Below are 19,951 nucleotides of genomic sequence, written 5' to 3' on the forward strand. Positions count from 1 at the left end.
CATAAACGAAATATCTCCCTTGGAAAGTTTACACTCTTTCCCGAGGAGATAAAAACCATCGCTCCTAAGAATATCATTCAATTCTTGTTTCTGACGGGCCTAGGTAGCGAACTTTGAAAAAGGGCGAGCACAATAGATCTATGTAGGTCACAGTGCTACAGATTTCAGGTATCTGACCATTGCCCAAACAATCCAATAAAAAAAATAGTGCTTTGCCGGCGGATTTAACTGCGTACAATGTGTATCCCGTGTGTTCTTCTGATGTACCTATAAGATATATTACTGTAAAGTTTCATGAAAATCCGTTTAGTAATTATTGCGTGAAGTGAACATCCATCCATCCATACTCAAAACTTTCGCATGTATAATATTTATACGACTAATCTTTATAAAGACAAGATTTGATAACCTAATTCTATACATTAGGTTATCAAATCTTGTCTCTATAAAGATTAAATTAATTAAAGGTAATCAATAGCGAATTTCGGTTGTATTTTGTTTTAAAACATATTAATTCCTACAATATTTATATTGTATGCATATATATTTATCTCTTGTATAGTTATTTATGTATATCAATAAAATTACCTCTACCCTCACAACGTTCTCTGATTCTACCTATCTTAAGATTGGTTGGGAGGAGTTGCTATGCGACATGAAGCTCTAGTAGTCTCAAGTTAAACAACTGATATAAACACTTATATACGTTTTTGTAAATACAAACATAATATACATAGAAAACAACATAATAATGATATGGAGTGGAATATATCAACAAAAGTTTCTAATATTGATTGTGTTTTATGCACATCTTACTAATATTATAAACGAGAAAGTTTGTAATTATTACTTTTAAACTTTCGTGTTTAATATACAGAGGTAAATACCCTTATTTGCCATAAAATATTCGTGTTAAGACCCGGTTAATAATTTAAATAACTCTTGTAATTGTTCTAAATTTAAAAATGACAAATTTCGATACAGACTTTCGTACTCTATTTTATTTTACCCCTTACGACAATTTTTTCGCATTAAAATGTGGTCTAAGTGCTTTTGTCAGGGTGATGATAATGAAATTTGGTACACAGATAGTCTGGTTATCTGTGTACTAAATTTCATTCAAATCGATTCAGTAGTTTTGGCGTGGTAGCGCGACAGACACACAGACAGAGATATTTTCGCAAGGTGACGATTTGAAAAGAATACGAGCTGAGTTTCTTGCCAATTCGTCTACCGTCAGTTCGAACTGACGATAGATTTTACATATCATAAGTCTATAATAGACCTATATGAATAACCTACATATTTTTTTTTCATTTGATTTGATAAGGATTAAAGTAATATCTCAATATTACTTAGTTATTATTAATACTTTATTATTACGTGATTAGTTTTCCTCGGCTCCGATCAATCCCCCGTTGAATTCAAACGAATCGGGGGATCGAAATTACGACAGGTCTTAGAATCCCTAGCGGTGCCCTCAGACTAAAGTGGTATCCGTCAGGCGGGAGTTTGCCTTCAGCCGTTCCATAAGTTCTTCCTTTCCTTTTCTTCAACAGCATTAGAGTAGTCCGAAAAAAAAGCATTTCTGTCATTTTAATTACTTAAAAAAAACATACACGTGTCATGGCATTATAATTATAGATAAAACATCATGTAATCGTGTCATACGGCGCCAATTAGCCTAAAACACGAAAGACACATTGGCAGCAGAGAGATTGGCACTTGAAGAAACATCATAGTCATTGTTGAATATATTTTAATGTACAAATATGTAAACACACAGTCATCTATGGACACGGCAAATATTAAAATTTAAAATATTTGTGTCCCACAATTTATGTGAAATAAGACCATCTTGTCTATATGCCTACATATTAAATATATTTTCGCGGCAAAAGGATAAACTTTTTTTTATGTGACTGGCAAACAACGTGTCTATGGCTGTATATTCGGTAATATTTATACGGCCATAGATTTGGTTACATGAACGTAATCTTATTAATAAAATCTAGGACAAGGATGTTACCAAATTCAATAGTATACTTATGTATGTATTATATTCTATAAGCCTACACACTAAATATATTTTCGCGGCAAAAGGATAACTTTTTTTTTATGTGACTGGCAAACAAGGTGATAGGAAGCGGTAATATACAGCCATAGATTTGGTTATGTGGCCGTGGTTTTATTAATATAATAAGATCAAGGACCAAGGATATTATATTCAATAGTATACCTATGTATGCTTCTTTTGAGGGCCTCGGTGTTCTAGCAATTTCCTCCTGACGGTTGCGGGGTCGATTCCTTGTACGGTATAAACTTTTGTATTCATGAGTATGATTGTTCGATCTGGTTCTTTTTTATGTACATATATTATAAGTCCATCTTGTTCTGTCTACATATATGCCTACATACTAAATATATTTTCGCGGCAAAAGGATAACTTTTTTTTATGTGACTGGCAATCAATCATGGATTTGGTTACATGATCTTGGTTTTATTAATATAACAGGGTCAAGGACTACGGATATTACAAAATTCGTTAGTATACCTATGTATGTATTATATTTGACGGGTTCGGTTCCTTGCACGATACAAATGTTTGTATTTATTAGTATGATTGTTATGACTGATAGTTTTCTATGTGTGGATTTAAAAAAAAATCGAAGTTTGTTTATTACTTATCTAATACTTATCCATCACAAGTTCTGCTTAGCTGTCTAGGGATACTATTATTATTCTGTACGAACAGATATCGTACTAATATTATAAACGCGAAAGCTTCTGAGTTTGCATGTATGTTTGTTACTCTTTAACGCAAAAACTACAAAAGGGATTTCGATTAAACGTTACAGTAATGTAGCTTATACATCAGTATAATACAGAGGCTATAAGAATGTGATACAGACGAAGTTTCTATATATATCTAGATGGATATATTAGTTACTATCTGACCCACTGTAGCTTAGACCAGGTCTAGAGGTCTGTTACCCCTAGACCTGACCCCGAATAATATAAATTCAGTTTCGCTTATGTCCATCGTCCAGCAGTTTTCTTTCTTCGGTTGAATAATAATAATAATAACATACCACTTACTTCGTTTCGGCTCGTAAGTGTGGTATATGCCACTAAGCATAAAAGCCAACAAAAGCTGAGATAATGAGACAATCGTGAAAAGAATCATAATCTTAGGACAATTCACACAGCGCCATCTAAACCTAAGTTTAGCTAGCTAAAGCCTGTGTTATGTGTACTAGACAACTGGTACAAATACATATATTTTATTACATATATATTTTTTCCGTACATACATACTTTACGTAGAAAACACCCAAATTGATATAAACAATCATACTCATGATTACAAATGTTTGTGCTGTACGAGGCATCGAACCCGCGACCATCGGAAGTAAGGCGGTTAAACCTTTAATTACAAGAAGAGAAAAATGACATCGCATGAGTGGCATCACGGGTGAATCGTGATAACGTGATAGTCTGTAGTTAAAGTAGGTATTTAAGTGGCGGTTAGCACTTACCGTCAGGCGAGCAGTAACTTTGTTTGCAATCCCAATATTTAAAATCAGTGAAGTATTTTTTGAGTTCATCCATTACAAACCAAATAATATATATTTCCTCTTAATAATGTTAGTTCAGTTTATAATTTTATATTTTTTACACTAGCTGTTCCCGCGACTTCGTCCGCGTGGAATTTAACTTTAATTTTCTAAAATAAAAGTAGCCAAAGTTAGTCCTTATTACATCAGCTACTTATCAATAAAATTCCCGTCAAAATAGGTCCAGCCATTTCAGAGATTAGCCGGAACAGACAGACAGACAGAAATGGTAAAAAATTGTTATATTGGTGTATGTACCGTATTTATATTCATATGCATGTAATAAAAAACGGTTATTTCAATATTACAAACAGACACTCCAATTTTATTTATATGTATAGATGTATAGACGCACTGTACTGTATAGATGTAGGTATATCTAGTGCTAAACATCTAGACACCGACGGCCTCTGTGGTTGAGCGGTTTAGCACACAGTTTCGCTGTTAAAGGTCGCGGCTTCGATTCCGCACATGGTGCAAACAATTGTAATTTTGAGTATGATTGTTTCTATAAGGCTGGGTGTTTTCTATGTATATTATGTTTTTTATGTACAGTATGTTTTCTATGTATATTATGTTGTCTATGTATATCTATTAAGTGAGATTATTAGAATGTCTCATGTTATAATGAGACATTCTGAGGTGAAACCGCGGGCTACAAAACGTATCAGAATATAGTTTTGTTCGGTGCAAAGTCAGGTACTCAGTATTACGGTAATGCCCTCTTGAGCGTAGGCGTGAAACTACTCAAATTGCTAGTAAGCAAAAACCATTATGTAAATTTCTGTCGAGAAGGTATGGTACGTGTGCATGAATTTAAATTAGATACCATGTTTGTTTCCATTCCGAGATGTTTGTCGTTTGACGTAATTATTTCGAACTCCCGTCGGCTATGACGGCAGCGCGTTTATTCATTTTTTCTCCGCTGTACCTAATGTTGATTTTTAGTAGGGTGTGCTTTAATTTTTTTTTACGATCCCTGATGCCGAACAGGTTATGGGCTACCTGATGAACAGTAGTAATCCTCAAGTAATATAAACAGCGCTATAGACAGCTCCGTAGTTTCAGATCAATAACCGCAGTATTATTAACAGTAGGTTACCACTTGTGGTTGGTTCCGGTTTCGGCCGGGTGGTTATTACTTTGTTTGTTAAAACACTTTGTGTATTATTTTAGCTTAATGTATAGACTGTCACTCTGATATAACGTTTCTTTCAAACAGTGAAAGAATTGCTCTCATTCTTCTATAAATCCGCTGTTAATAATAATAGGGTTATTATACAATTCACACAGCGCCATCTAATCCCAAGCTAAGCAGAGCTTGTGTTATAAGGACGAGTCAACTGATATAAATAATTAGATATTTTTGTTGTAAATAAATAGAAAAACTTCCTCTTGAATCAGTCTATTTGTTGCTGGAAACTGCATTGAAATCTGTTTTTTTTTATTAAGTATTTTACGGCCCTGGAAATTTTCTGCGTAATTTAAAAGATATAAGATATAATAATATACTTTGTTTTATTCTAGGAATGTTAAGAAAATCAATTGAATTAGGTTCTTATGAATTTTTTACCATACCATTTCTATTTCTATGTTACTATGTACTTAATATGCAATACCTATGTATTTTATTTCTAATTTAAAACAAACAATTCGTAATTAAATTACTTGTAACTAATTTAGTTACACTAGTCTAGGCTATTAACTAATTTAATTACAACCACAACCAATTAAATTAACAAAACAGTCACCCGAATTATAAGAAAACAAACCCGAACGAAACCAAATTATCCTCAATTAAAACGGCATAACCTAAAACGGTGCGCGCGAAATTTTCCCGCCCTGTCAAAACTCAATTTGTCAAATCAAACATCGTAATGGCGGCTCGGGGCTGTTTTATCGTCGACGTTACTTTTTGCCGCGAAAAATGATGGTGTTAATCCTTATATGCTTAGTTTTATGGTACAGAATCGCTGTTAGACGGTTTTTTCAAGTGAATTTGTGTGGATGGGCCTATAGGATAGGGCAAGGAGATTAAATTGTGTAAATAGGGATTAGTGAGATAAGCTGTCTATTGTTCGGAAGTGACGAGTTGGCGCCTGGCGCTGCCAGCGTTGGCTTGTCATTATGCTGTGTGGGAGATTTGGGTGAACTGGTTATGAGTGATTAATTAATAAATTAAAGCAAAATCAGGGTAATCTGAAATAATCGATTGTGCCTTATTTTGATAGACTTTTATTTATATTCATTTATTACAAGCTGTGCTGTAAATTTAAAGCCTATTTATTTAATACTAGCTGTGCCCGCGGTTTTACCTGCGCGAAATTTATAGCTTATGATATTCTGATTTATAAGCTATATGACTGTAAAGTTTCATCAAAATCCGTTCAGTAGGTTTTGCGTGAAAGAGTAACAAACATCCATACTCACAAACCTTCGTGTTTATAATATTATACAAATATATTTACTTATATAAGACTGGGCTATTTGATACGCTATATAGGAGCCAATAGAATATCAGAGCTGCAGATTTATCTGTAGCTTTATGCTGAGTTGGCTGCCTCTTCACTTTTGAGGTACATAAAGTCACCTACATTTCTTTTATTAGATAATTCATGTATTTATCTGTAACTCATGTATGTTATGTGTTTGTAATTGATGAATAAAGACTATATCTATCTATCTAAATTAAACGTTCATACAAATACAGTTCTTCAATTTAAATAGGTTAGAACAATTTTTATTTACAAATTAGAAGTTCGAATTGGAGATATTCTCGGTCCCAAAAAAGTTCTCGAACCTATTGTAGTTTACAACTCTCCTTTACGTATCACTTTAATCACTTCACCTCTAACTGTATCGATATTAACTTGGTTATATTTGTCTATGATGCACGCTGTAGTTTTTTATTATCAAATTTTTTCTTTTATATAACTAGAATGTTTAATAATATAATGGTTGGCGAAAAGTATTCGTCGTCTATATACATGAACAGGTCCACAAACGTCACGTCCGTACAATGCTTGAAATAGTTTTCATTTCATATATTTTCCACTTGATTATTTTATTGAATTAGTGCTAATCGGTAGTTTGTATTCACACACTTAAACTTAAATTGTAAAGTAAGAATAAAATTATTTAAAAGAGCAACACACAAGTTTCATCCTCGTTCTGCTTGTGATAAGACAGTTTTCGAATGAGCGGTAGATTAAAAAAAATGTGATGACTATTCAAAAGTGCTTCAATGTAAGTTTATTTGAATAAATGATTTTCTATTCTATTCCTAAAGGTATCACGCTCTGTTCCCAGTAACTTTACTGCTGTACATCGTAGCTTATAAGCAAGCTATTTCGCTGAAAGAATACGTTAGGCTGAGGTACCAATGCAGTTAACTTAGTAGGTACAAGTCGCTGTCTATTTATTTATTTTATGAATTCCTAACAATGAATGTTGAGTCGAATTTAAAATACAAGATCTAAATATATATAACTCAAAGGTGACTGACTAACATAGTGATCTATCAACACACAGCCCAAACCACTGGATGGTTCGGGCTGAAATTTGGCATGCAGGTTGATGTTATGACGTAGAAATCCGCTAAGAAAGGATTTTGATTAATTCTACCCCCAAGGGGATAAAATAGGGGAAGAAAGTTTGTATGGAACTTTGTTTGAAATTTTAAACCGATCAGGCTGAGACTTTGCATGCACAAAGCTACTAGGACGTAGGCATCCCCTAAGAAAGGATTTTGATAAATTCCACCCCTAAGGGGATAAATTAACGCGAGACAAGCTACGGGCTAGTAATTATTATAAAACTAATATTTTAAAAAATGTACAAATATTCATAAATTAATAGATAATAATAATAATAACCCTCCTGGTAATAATAGTGATAATAAAAATACATTATTGTATCGCATTTAAAATTCAAGATTATTATATAAATTTAACATTTAAAAATATATTCAAATGTTAATAACAATAACAATAATAAATATACAAAGTACCAATGATTAATAAATAATTGACGAAGTATATAGATTATTCAATAGAACTAAAAAATACAATGGAAAGCACACACCATCCATTTAGTACCCATAGTTCTGTCATCCACAAGAATTATACCAAGAGGTCTCAGCAAATACACTGCTGTGATTGGTACAGTTTATACTGTAAATAATATAAATGACGTAGTGGAGTAACTTGAAACAGTCATGCTCGCTATAAAGTTCAAACTTGTGGCGGCGTGGTGGGCCGGGTCGATGTGCTCCCTCTAATATGGTTGAGTGCAATGATGGCTGGCTCATCCGTCATACTCGTGAACGGGTGCTGCTTGTGGGGACTGGTCTGTTCAGGTTGCGAACACTGATTAGATTTTTTGATTTTTTTTATATAGCATATGCTGGTGGTCACTCTATTCTCCCAAATTTGAATTTAAATGAAATAGTATTATTGTAAATATGTACAACATTAAAAAAAATACGAGCTGAGTTTCTTGCCAGTTCTTCTGATCTCGAAATCATTCCGAACTGACGTGAATTTCTATTCTATTCTATTCTAAAGATATTTTGAATTTGAATTTGAATCGTTGCAAATCCACTCCTCTACAATAGAACTATTACAAAAAGCCGTCACTCTCAACACAAATCGTAAGGAATTTTCTTTCTACATCCCATGCATCATCCTTATATAACGTTTAAACTCATCCACGCTTGGCTAAGGCACGCGTGTTTGAACGTATTACCCCCGTAAAAAGGGAAATATATAATCTATACATATATTTAAATAAAATTGGAGTGTCTGTTGTAATATTGAGATAACCGTCTTTTACTACATGCATATGAATATAAATACGGTACATACACCAAAATAACATTTTTTACAAATTTTTACTGTCTGTCCGTTTGTTCCGGATAATCTCTGAAATGGCTGGCCGATTTTGTCGGGACCTTTATTGGCAGATAGCTGATGTAATAAGTAACTTAGGCTACTTTTATTTAAAAATAATCTTTTATTTTAGAAAAATAAAGTTAAGTTCCACGCTGAATACAGCTAGTGTATATATAGATACAAAGTAATAATAATACCCTTCCTGGTAGTAATAATAATAATGTCGGTATATAGTAGAGACATAAAACTAATTATTGACCTCTTTTCAGATCAAATTCATCTGGGAGCAGTATAAACTCGCCCCTGGGACCGGCTGCTTCGTGCGGTATGGCCGGCAACCCGTACGCGGTCCCGCTGTACGGCGGAGCGCCCGTGCAGGGCTACGGCTGCGCGCCCACGGACCTGCCCCACTACGGGGACATGCGCGGCGCCGGCTGGTACCCCGCCTCGAACGACCCCAGGTTTGCCAGTGAGTCGGCGATATGTTCATTTATTATTGGGATTTTCAGCATAATGATCCAGAATAATTTGACACGTTAACCGAATACCCACTGGTGGGTCACTACGCAACGAAAGTAAAACACGTTGGGACAGGGTCACCCGTGGGCGCTTTAATTGAAATAAATTTAGGTGTTAAATAATATCTATCTCAAGTACACTAAAAACATATTTAAAAAATAATATACGTAACTAACAATAAAAAAAAAATGCGGTCTTCAACGTGTTAAACTGTGCCGTCTAGTCTCAAACTAAACAATTATAACAACAAAATATATATTGTTTTGTAAGTACAATAATATCTACGTATAAAACACTAACATTCCTGAAAAAAAAACTGTTTATGTACCGTGCGATAATCGAACCTAATATAGGAAGTGTAAAGTGGTCTACTAAAGCGATAGATATCTTAGAAGCCGTCAGAGATATAATCCAAATAATTATGTAACCTATCAAAGGTTGGTAACCCTGTCTGGATAGCCTCATCGCAGCAGTTCTTAGAGATGGCAACCCATAAGTTGTGTTACAAGTGTAACTATATCCCATATATATTATAGAAATATAGATATAACATTAATTTTGCAGTTACAAAACAACCACAGGTTTTTTTATGATAATGGTATGGTTCTCCCGCCTGCGCTAATGGTTCACGCTAGCGGCTCCAGTGGAGGATGATAAAATGAGCATGAAGTCAGGTCAGTTAGCCCACCTAGAAATTTACTACGATGGTTTCCAGGGAACTGAGTGGAGGACAACATATTCAGGGGTTTGTCCATTCCCTTAAGCAACCACAGGTTAGAAAACAAAATCGTCAACACAGTCAATATTTACTTATTCAAATAAACTATATCCCGAACCTATACAGTTTCAACAGAGAACATACGAACTTCATAAGGACAATACGTTTTTATATTTACAAGTATCCATTTCATTTCTTTTCGCCAAAATGGCGCCTCGCGCGCTCACGAGCTTACGTAACCCGATATCCGTCATCCAGTGACAGATATTGCTTTATTTAAGCACGGCAAGTGGTGGATCGAGTTACATAGCCAATTGTGTAGTGTCGCTTGATAATTGGTTAATTGCCAGCGTTAAATTACAATCTTTGGTACTAGTGAGCATTGATTTACTTGTAGTTGATATTTGTTTATATTAAGAGCACAGATAACCTAATATTTCCTAAATTAGATAGATAGTTAATGTTTATTTGTATCTTAGTACACATATATAGGTTTAATTATAATATTACATAACAAGTAATTTATAATTTAGACACATACATTTTTGACATAGTCGTCTGCGTGGCCAATTTTTTATGTATCTAGAAACATAAAAGTAATTATAAATATAGTTCAGTACTAAACAGGTTGTATTGTAAGTATGTACAATACTTACCTCTAGTTAACTAATTCTATTCGATTTTATAGGTATACTCTGTGTAGCTACCTACTATTGTAATAGGCTCACTTCATTCGGAACAAAATTTTGTTTTTACGTTATGATTTAGTGCGCGTGTGCAAGTTTTTCTTCTCGTTATTTATTATATATATTATTATATATGATCTCTTCTCTTTTATAACTATTACAGAATGTTACATAGAATATTTTAGTTCAAATGTCATAAACGCGGTGCCAACTCTATTACTGTTAATTGCTCTGTGTTTTGTATTACCTAATTTTCCCGCCACTAGCTTGCTTAGCAAGTTATCTTTTTAAGAGAACTAAAAGGTTAATATGAAAAACCTTGCAAATGTTTCCATCACTAAAAATTGCTTATTTAAGACAAAAATAAACTTATAATTAAGAAAACACAGTTTATAGTATAAAGAAAATCGTATCATATAATATTACAAGTATTGCTGACATGCCCCGAATATAGAGATGTGTATACAGCGCTTAAGTCAATCTAAGGGAGAACATTAAAATCGAGAATGAATCAGTCGATAAACAATCGATTTAATCCCATGGAGTTAGAATATAAATATTATCATTGACGACTTCCAACCGCTCAATGTTTAAAACTGAAGTCTCGAATTGCAATCTTGGGCCCTTCTAGACATTATGCAAACACCATTAGTCTACAGATAAAAAAATGTAGAATAAAAAGTAAACGGTGCGTGCTCGGCTACCATTCCACAATCTTAGTAACCTTAGATTATTTGGTTATGAAACAGACGCGCGATTTGATCCCTATCAATTGAGATTAAACATTTTTAATTTTCTTTTTGTAATTGAAGGATGTTGTTAAGGCGAGAGATACTTCTCAATATTTCCATTAATATCTCTCTTTCGTTGGCGAGGCAGATGGTCAGACGGTTAATTTCAACTTTAAATACCTAGATAAATAAATAATTTATTTGCTTAAACACTGTTTTAGATAGATAGATAAAAATTTATTCACGTTAAAGGCACCGTAATATTAAGAACAAAAATAAAAACAGATATTCAAGTCAAACAAAATACAATACACAACAAATATACAGATAAAATACAATACAACACAGATACAAAAGAAACGGTATGAGTAACGTAGTGTGTATGCATAGCCCATACGCAAAAAAGCAGCACCTCAGTGTATTGTTTACTGCATGCAATCGGCAAACCACTGATATTCAGGCACTGCCCAGAGACATACGCGAGGTCGCATCGAGGACCTATTATATTAAAGGAGTTTTCTGTACAGCTTAATTCTTACAACAAAATAGGGTATACATGTTGGTTTTACATCTGGACATGTAATGCGTAGCAATGAGGATAATATTTTAAGAAAGGTGTTACATATGAATGTGGATGGTTATAAGGGCAGAGGAATGCCGAAAAAGAGATGGATGGACTGTGTGAAAGATGATATGGTAAGAAAGGAAGTAAATAACGCGATGACTGCGAACAGGGATGAATGGAAGAGAATAACATATTACGCCGACCACAAATAAATGGGGTAAGAAAGAAGCAGATGATGACATGTTGGTTTCACAATCCGGAGGCAATTCTCCTTAACAAAGTAATAATGAGAATATTGAATGTTATGTCAATTCTCGCAATGAGTAACAGCATTTTTCTGTGAGCTATTTGTGTTGATCTATTTTTAACCTATTTAATCATATCCCTCTGGTATTTCATAAAATATTTGTATGGAACTATCTTTTATATATCTTGAAAAGCAGCAACTATCACCTATATACACTAATAGCACCACATCATGTCTCGGCACTGGTACTCCCTTGTGCATCATCTTTCGAACTAAAATGATATATGTTTGCCTTGAGAACTAAGATGTTATATTACACCGTGACTTAGCTACCATATCTCACGTCCAATCCAAACGCTTATAAACCAAACTTCTTTTTCTTTTTTTTTAACCCTGGATAATTAACACAGCGTCATCTAGTCCCACTGTAAGCAAAGCTTGTGTTATGAGAGTACTAGACAACTGATAACTGTAAATAGAATAATATACGTAGAAAACATCCAGACCGATATAAACAGTCATACTTATGAATACAAATGTGTGTACCATGCGAGGAATCGAACGCGCGATCATCAATGTGCTAAACCGCTAGACCACCGAGATAGATAGAATATACTTTATTTATTTGCAATAGACAGTAAAGAAGAGGTACAAACAATATTACAAAGGACACATGTATCGCTACAATAAAACGGCCTTATTGCTGAAAGCAATCTTTTCAAGGCATATGAATGTAGTTCAGTATCTGGTCTTAATAATCTGTGGTCGTATTTATAATCTGTGGCCGTATTTATAGTCTGTGGCCGTAATTGAATACGAGCGGGCCAGCAGCTTTGTCATGTCGCCGCCGGTGCAGGTGCACAGAATCGAGAACTTGGAAATACATTGTTTGTCTTCATGTTTATGTTAATGCCGCGTAAGTTCAACTCGATTCGATAATGAGTTTATACACAAATAACACTCGATAAACAGGAAATAATATTATTAGTCATGTACACATTATACAATACATTGAATTTTTTTATGAATTTAACGTGTGAAATGAGAATTACTGTTATTTGCAATTTAGTTGTGATGTTCATTTTAAAGACGTATAGTACCATAGTAAACAGACTTTGTTACAGAAAATAGAAGATCAATTTTTATTTAATTATTATGACATCAATATGGAGTAGCTATATCAACTCAAATCAGATCAAAATATCATAATTTTTTTACGTCTTTTAGGTAGATTTGTTATGAAATTGTCGTATGAAATGAGAATTATTATTTTTTGCAATTCAGTTTAGATCAATTGTTACTTAAGCATTATGAGATCGACATGGAGAAGCTACCAAATCAAAACAACTTTATCATTATTATGAAATTACGTTTTTACGTCTTTTAGATTTCTTATGAAATTGTCGTAATTATCATTATTTGCAATTCAGTTTAGATCGACGTGTTTCTTTTTTGTATGTCGTGCATTATTCTACAATATATAAAATCTTATTTTTTTACAAAAAAATAGAAGTTCAATTGTTATGTAACTCAACATGCTGTTGCTATATTAAATCAAATTAATATTGAGCACAGTATATGCTCTAACAAAAAGATTCATGGAGATCGTAGAGGAAGTTGCGTTACATCGTATAACATGGGTAATTTGAGAATTTTGTCTTTTTCAATCGTCTAAAATTGGCAAAGGAATTCCTTTATACATATATTTAGAAAATATTCTTCTTGAATTCAAAACATCATAAAGAATTAACATTTTTTAATTTAATTCTATTGAAATATAGTAAGCACTATTTTAATTGCCTATGATTATGGATATTATTTTAAATTTGCACAGTTCCTCGTGTTACTAAAACCACAGACAAGATAATATTATATTAGAACTAAATATGAGAAATTATAATGTCTATATATAGTATTTCATGAGCTATTTCATACCTTCCAGTCGTTATAAAATAGGCAGTTTTTTTCGCCTCTAAGATTTAATCTATGTCATTATAAATATTTAACTGAATAGTTTTACCGTTTAGGGCACCAAAATGTAACAGTAGTATGTAGTTATGCCGATAGAGTATGATTATTATTTATTATCTGCATTGCCTGTGATTATTATTTATTATCTGTACCTAAGCATAACCTATATAATATAGATTGTTAAAGACATGGCTTATTATAATATAATTTTATTTATAATAGACAATTTCAAATGACAATAGTTTCAAGATGCTCGGTTGCCCGATACAACAGTTCAATTTTATTAGACCGTCCACGCTACAGTCAAACTAATTCAAAAGTACTTTCAAACTAAGATGGCGCTGACCTCTCGTTACCCGATACCCAACCCCAGTAGACAATACAAACTAAAAGACAATATACACTCTGAAACTTAATCTAAATTCTATGGAAAACCCAGTAGTCTCACCAACGCGGAGAAAGTACAAACACAACTATGCAAATAACAATATAAGTTGTCTGTACGACCATGTCGAGGACCATAGACAAAGATGGTAGTAATCTTTTGGTAGCTTTTGATAATTACGCGGGAAATCAGCCATGACAGTTCGAGTCTTTATTTGTTTCGTAAAACACAACGTAAATAGATACCTGCTTATAAAACAACAATTTTTGTTGCTTGCAATTGTAACTTTATTGATTATTATTTGTAGATAGATTTAGTATTTAACACTTAATTCAAATTAAATTATGTAAGAGCGTTGCAGGTTGGCGTTGGTTAGAACAAAGTAAGTTTGTTTAGAAACTCTTTTAATATTAATAGAATTAGAAATAAAAATAATCTTTATTCAAATAAACTCAATACCAAAAGTTTTGAATAGTCATATTTTTCTATTTTCTAGTTTTATCTATTCTACGTTTATGGCTATCAGAAATATTACAAAATAAAACTGTAAATTAATAAAAAAAAATTAATTAGTACTACTGTCACTGTTTATGTACAAGATTAACGAAAAAATGAAATTTGCTGATACCAACGAACACGTGGTTCGGTTAGATACTTTAGTTGGGGCGAACTGGTACATTTTATAAATAACCTTGGCCTTGGTGTCCTGGCGGTTTAATGGTCGCAGATTCGATTCCTTCTGCATTTAGCAAAAATTTGTATTCATAAGTACCTATGATTGTTTGTATTATTTATGTATATACAAAAAATACATCTAAGTATATCAATCAGTTGTCTAGTACCCAAAGCAAGTTCTGCTTAGCTTGAGACTAGAAGGTGACTGAACGCTGTGTGAATTATCTAGGGTTATATAAAGAGGGCCCAGGGCATAGAAAGACTAATAAAATGTCAAAATTCAAAATTCAAAATTCAAAATATCTTTATTCATGTAGGTCTATTACAGACTCTTATGATATGTCAAATTTACCAGTCAGTTCGTATTCAATATTTTTTGAGTATTTAATGAAATTTGGAGTTTCACACAGAACTTTTGGGATGAATTATTTAAAAGAGCAACACACAAGTTTCTTGCTTGTTCCACCAGCATATGCTATAAAAAAAAAAAAAAAAAAAATATCTAATCAGTGTTCGCAAGTTTATTTGATAAATGTATTCGTATATGCACACAAAGACTAGACGATATGGTAATTGTCCAAGTTTATTTTTATAATTAATTGTTTCAACTGAATCGCAAGTGACATCTAATTAAAATGGCCGACGGCCTACGGCTGACACTTATAAGATTACTTATAAACGGTAAACGTAAACCGAGTCAGGTATTACATGCATAAAAACACCCACTCCAATACCATCTACCGAATGATTATGCCACTACAGAAATGTTATTAAAAAAAAGTGGACACTGCTACCCGCGAGCGCCCGCTCGGTACCTGACTGGGGAGTCGTGTAGGCAGAGACAAAATAAGCAATTCCGTTCGATCGGTCCCATATTTGTGCACCACTAGAGTCTTGGCTGGGTAAACAGAAGGTCTCACGTCGGCAAATAGCGCGAGGTCGACGCAGTGGAGCCTAGCCCGCCGGCCCGCGACTTCACTATCATCTGTGGTTACATCTATCTACTCTATGGTCATTATACGGTCAAAATATGCGCTAACGCACCGGTGTTGTATAATTATTCTCGTCTAATATATATATATTCTCATATTATTATGTTCGTTAGAAAACTCCTCCGAAATGACCGATTTTTATGAAATTTTGTGTGTATATTCAGTATTTTAATAAATCAGTTACGTGGTCTTGCATTATCCCCGACAGGAAAAACAAAAACGTTTTAATATACTAGTTACACAGTTTTGCACTATCCTTGATATAGAGCGAGTTCATATGAAGTTTTATATATGTACAAGTTAAATATATATATATAGCTATGAAATTTGTATCTTATTAATATTATAAACGCGAAAGTTTGTGAGTATGGATGTTTGTTACCCTTTCACGCAAAAACTACTGAACGGATTTATTAAACTTTATAGTACAGATGAGAGATGTTATTCAGATGTATAAGCTATATCTGAATAACATATAGGCAACGAATTTTATGGGCATGAAACCGCGGTATAGGTTATGTCAAATCAGTATTGAAAAAGTACTTACTACTACTTTTCTGTTTATAATATTAATAAGATATCTAATGAAAAGAACAAAGTTCTTGTTAATAATTCATCGAGAATATGTACATGTACATATAATAGACATACCAGAAAACTAATTAATCTACCTGTGATAGTACCTGCATCGTGTTGCCATATATCAAAAGGCGTCAACTGCACTCACACACGGTCAGTTTAGCTGAAATTAAAATTGCCGTGGGGAAAAATAAGTGTGTGACACACTTAGTTTCCATGTAGGCGCGGCTAATGCGCGCCGAGTGGACGCGTCACCAACAGGCGCCCGCAGTTTATCTTCCTTTACTGTGGCAACACTGAGGGAAATAGCCCGCCGCAGACGCGTTTGTATTACATTCTTCGCATACTCGGCTCGTTTACGGTTCGACATTCTATTTCTCATTTTAAATTTGAAAATGAAACTATCGCAACAGGCTGACCAATTGTTAATTTAAATTTTAGAACAGTTCGGTTAGTTCTAATTTTGAATTAATCCTGACTTGATTAAGTATTTCAAATTTCGAATTTTATTTCAACTTTTTAATTCTCTCTAAAGTAACCACTATTGGATAGTGATGACTTTAATACCTGTGAGGATAGGTATCCTTCAATAGTAGTTCTCTAACTTAAATCAGACTGTACTGCTTCTGAGGATATTCTCCAATACTTGTCGTCTGTTGTCTAATATAAATCTAACTTAATTTATAGCGTTTCTACCAAATAATATTGTTTACTTACTTGAGTACTTGTAAACATGTACTTATAATTAATAATTTTTGTCTGAAGTCGTGTTTTTATTAAAATACTTATTAAAGACTTGTCGTAAACATTTACCATTTTGCAACATGTATTTTAGAGGATAATAATAATAATTTGATTACTAACAGAAGGTCATAACGCTTCTAGTAGCGATGGTCGGATTGCTGCACCGAATATTTGTGCTAATATTGTAGTGGAATTGAATAAAATAATTTAAATCCATTAATTAATGAAATAAATTTCCCCCAATTGATACCTAATTTGCTAAAATATAGATAGGTTGCATCATTAGGACGACCACAGTCGAATTTGTATCTCAGAAAGAAGACGAAGTCTATAAAAAAATACTGGTAACACTATAAATAAAAATTAATCAAACTAATACATAACACAATACACTTTTAAAATGAGTCTGAAATGAATCTACATTTCAAATTAATACTGTATATTTACGTATCAAACTCACATTACCAAAACCTGATCGTTCGTTTTCCGATCAACCGGGCGAGATGGCTTCACGCGTCGCATATTGTATTTTTACGAGATACGAGGGGAGTGATCGTAATACAATACCACTATTATTCACAATGTTTATTCACGGACAATTTGCTGACGCGTTTATTTAGCGCTGGCAACATCGAGCCACGACGGGGGCCGTTTAGTAACGGCTCATTGTGATTTTTAATGCGATTATTATGAACTGTGTCTGTTAAAACGGGGGATTAAAGATAGCATTGCAATTTGGTAAAATCGGTTTTGTCTCTTCTGCGAGGAGAATTACAAAATATCGGTCGATATCGATCTTATAACAGTGTTTATATTAATATTATAAATATGGAAGTGCTTTTGTCTGTCTGTGGGTTATATTTGAACTAGTGAACAGTTTATCTGAAAAAAGTAGGCCAATTCGCGGTATTTTGTGGTCACCCGAGCCAATAATATGTGTATTTAAGTAAATATATATATATATATATTTATGATGCGTCATTTTTAGTCTGTTTTCTCTTTAGTTCAGATTGAAATCAAATTAAAATTCATGTAGAATATTTTAGCCGCTTATGAAAGTCAAGTTTTTGTATTAATACTTTTTCCCTACCGTCCAGTTCAGTATACAGATTCAATTGACAAGCACTGGCAAGAAACCCAACTGAATTTCTTTTTTTTAAAGCCAATTTTACATTGTAGGTGTCTATGTCTAATATCCCGTGCGTAAAAACGATTTTAGTTTCATCTGATACTTCACTAGACAATCATCAATATAAAATAAACTATTAACTAATTAACAACTTATATCTCACTTATAAATAAATTGTTAAGGACTGAAACGAAACTTGATTGTAACTCTTTAAAAAATCTGACAAATATTCTTATATTTGTCACGTACAAAAATTTGAAGATCCCCTTGAATATGTCAAATCACAAGTGATCGCTACCGGTATCGCGTCAACTCCCTCAACCGCGAGCGTGATGATGCCCATACACAAATATTGACTTACAACTAATGGATTTCGCGGACGCGAGAACCAAGTCATCTGCTATGTATGAATTCAGTCGAAAGTGAAATTAAGAACGCCCACTGTGTACATCACTACTCGAAGTGGCAACCTCACCAAATGGCTACATTTTATTAACGCTTTTTTTAAATATTCTGTCTAGAATTTAAAACGTGCCATCTGGTTGATGCTTACCAGGTGGTGGTAATTGAACTTAGTATAGCCTTTATAACTTATTAATCATAATTAGCCTAGCTTAGCTCTCAGCACATATACATATATATATATAGTGTACTTTGAATATATAATTAAAGAATGTTAGTTAGAAGTAAAATTAACAAAGAAGGACTTGTCTCTAAAAGACATCTCTTCCAATGAGCTCAACATAGGAACAAAGGAAGTGATGGTCAAATTATTTAGTGCAAACAGTAATTATAAGAATGACAAAAAACAATAACTAATTAAACATGATATAATATACAAAGTAGTATATAATCATCAATATATAAAAATACAAACCATAAACAAATCTAAATATAAATAGACAAAAATACGTAACGTAAGTGTTGTGTACACTAGAAATATAATCATGAAACTAATCACACCACGGAAGGAAGGTAAAGAATGACTTTTGAAATTGTTGAAGATCTTTATACAACCCGCTTATTTAACTTTCTTGCTAATATACGCTAACTTTACAAACTTGTTCCTAAGTCTAGACATGCTGTCGAATGGTTTTCTCCCGTGACGTATTTCCTCCACTCTATAACAAGGTTTTATCAAGCGTAGCGTAAAAAGCACTCAGTGCAGCCAACCGTACATGGGAGAATTTCTTCTATGTTCTTGGACCATTTTGTCTCGACGCCATCTCCGCGTTTTGTAGTCTAATTTCGAAGTTTTTTAGTATATCCAGTATTTCATGCGAATATAGATTTATCTAGAGAAAAACGTATTACTCCGAGTCCAAATGATAAGGGAGAAGGTAAAGCAGATGACGATGATAGTCTATAGTAATATTGTAAAGACACAGAGCGAATTTTGTTAAAAGGCAAGTAAACGTTGGAACTAATGCAAAGATTTGAGAAATTCTTTCGCTTTTTAGAACTGTACCTTATTCCAGAGAGATATTAATATATATGGTCT

General features: G+C 33.3%; 1 protein-coding gene across 1 annotated transcript in view; it reads left to right on the forward strand.

Moving 5' to 3' along the window:
* Positions 1 to 19,951, forward strand: part of LOC131842960 (thyroid transcription factor 1-like) — a 58,122-nt gene that overhangs the window by 6,287 nt on the left and 31,884 nt on the right. The window contains exon 2 of the mRNA XM_059191539.1: positions 8,779 to 8,978. Coding sequence (XP_059047522.1) covers positions 8,779 to 8,978 — 200 coding nt within the window. The remainder of the gene's footprint in view (positions 1 to 8,778; positions 8,979 to 19,951) is intronic.

The sequence above is a fragment of the Achroia grisella genome, unplaced genomic scaffold (genome assembly GCF_030625045.1).
Source record: "Achroia grisella isolate CSIRO2021 unplaced genomic scaffold, CSIRO_AGI_Agris_v1 utg1086, whole genome shotgun sequence".
NCBI classification, from domain to species: Eukaryota; Metazoa; Arthropoda; class Insecta; order Lepidoptera; family Pyralidae; genus Achroia; species Achroia grisella.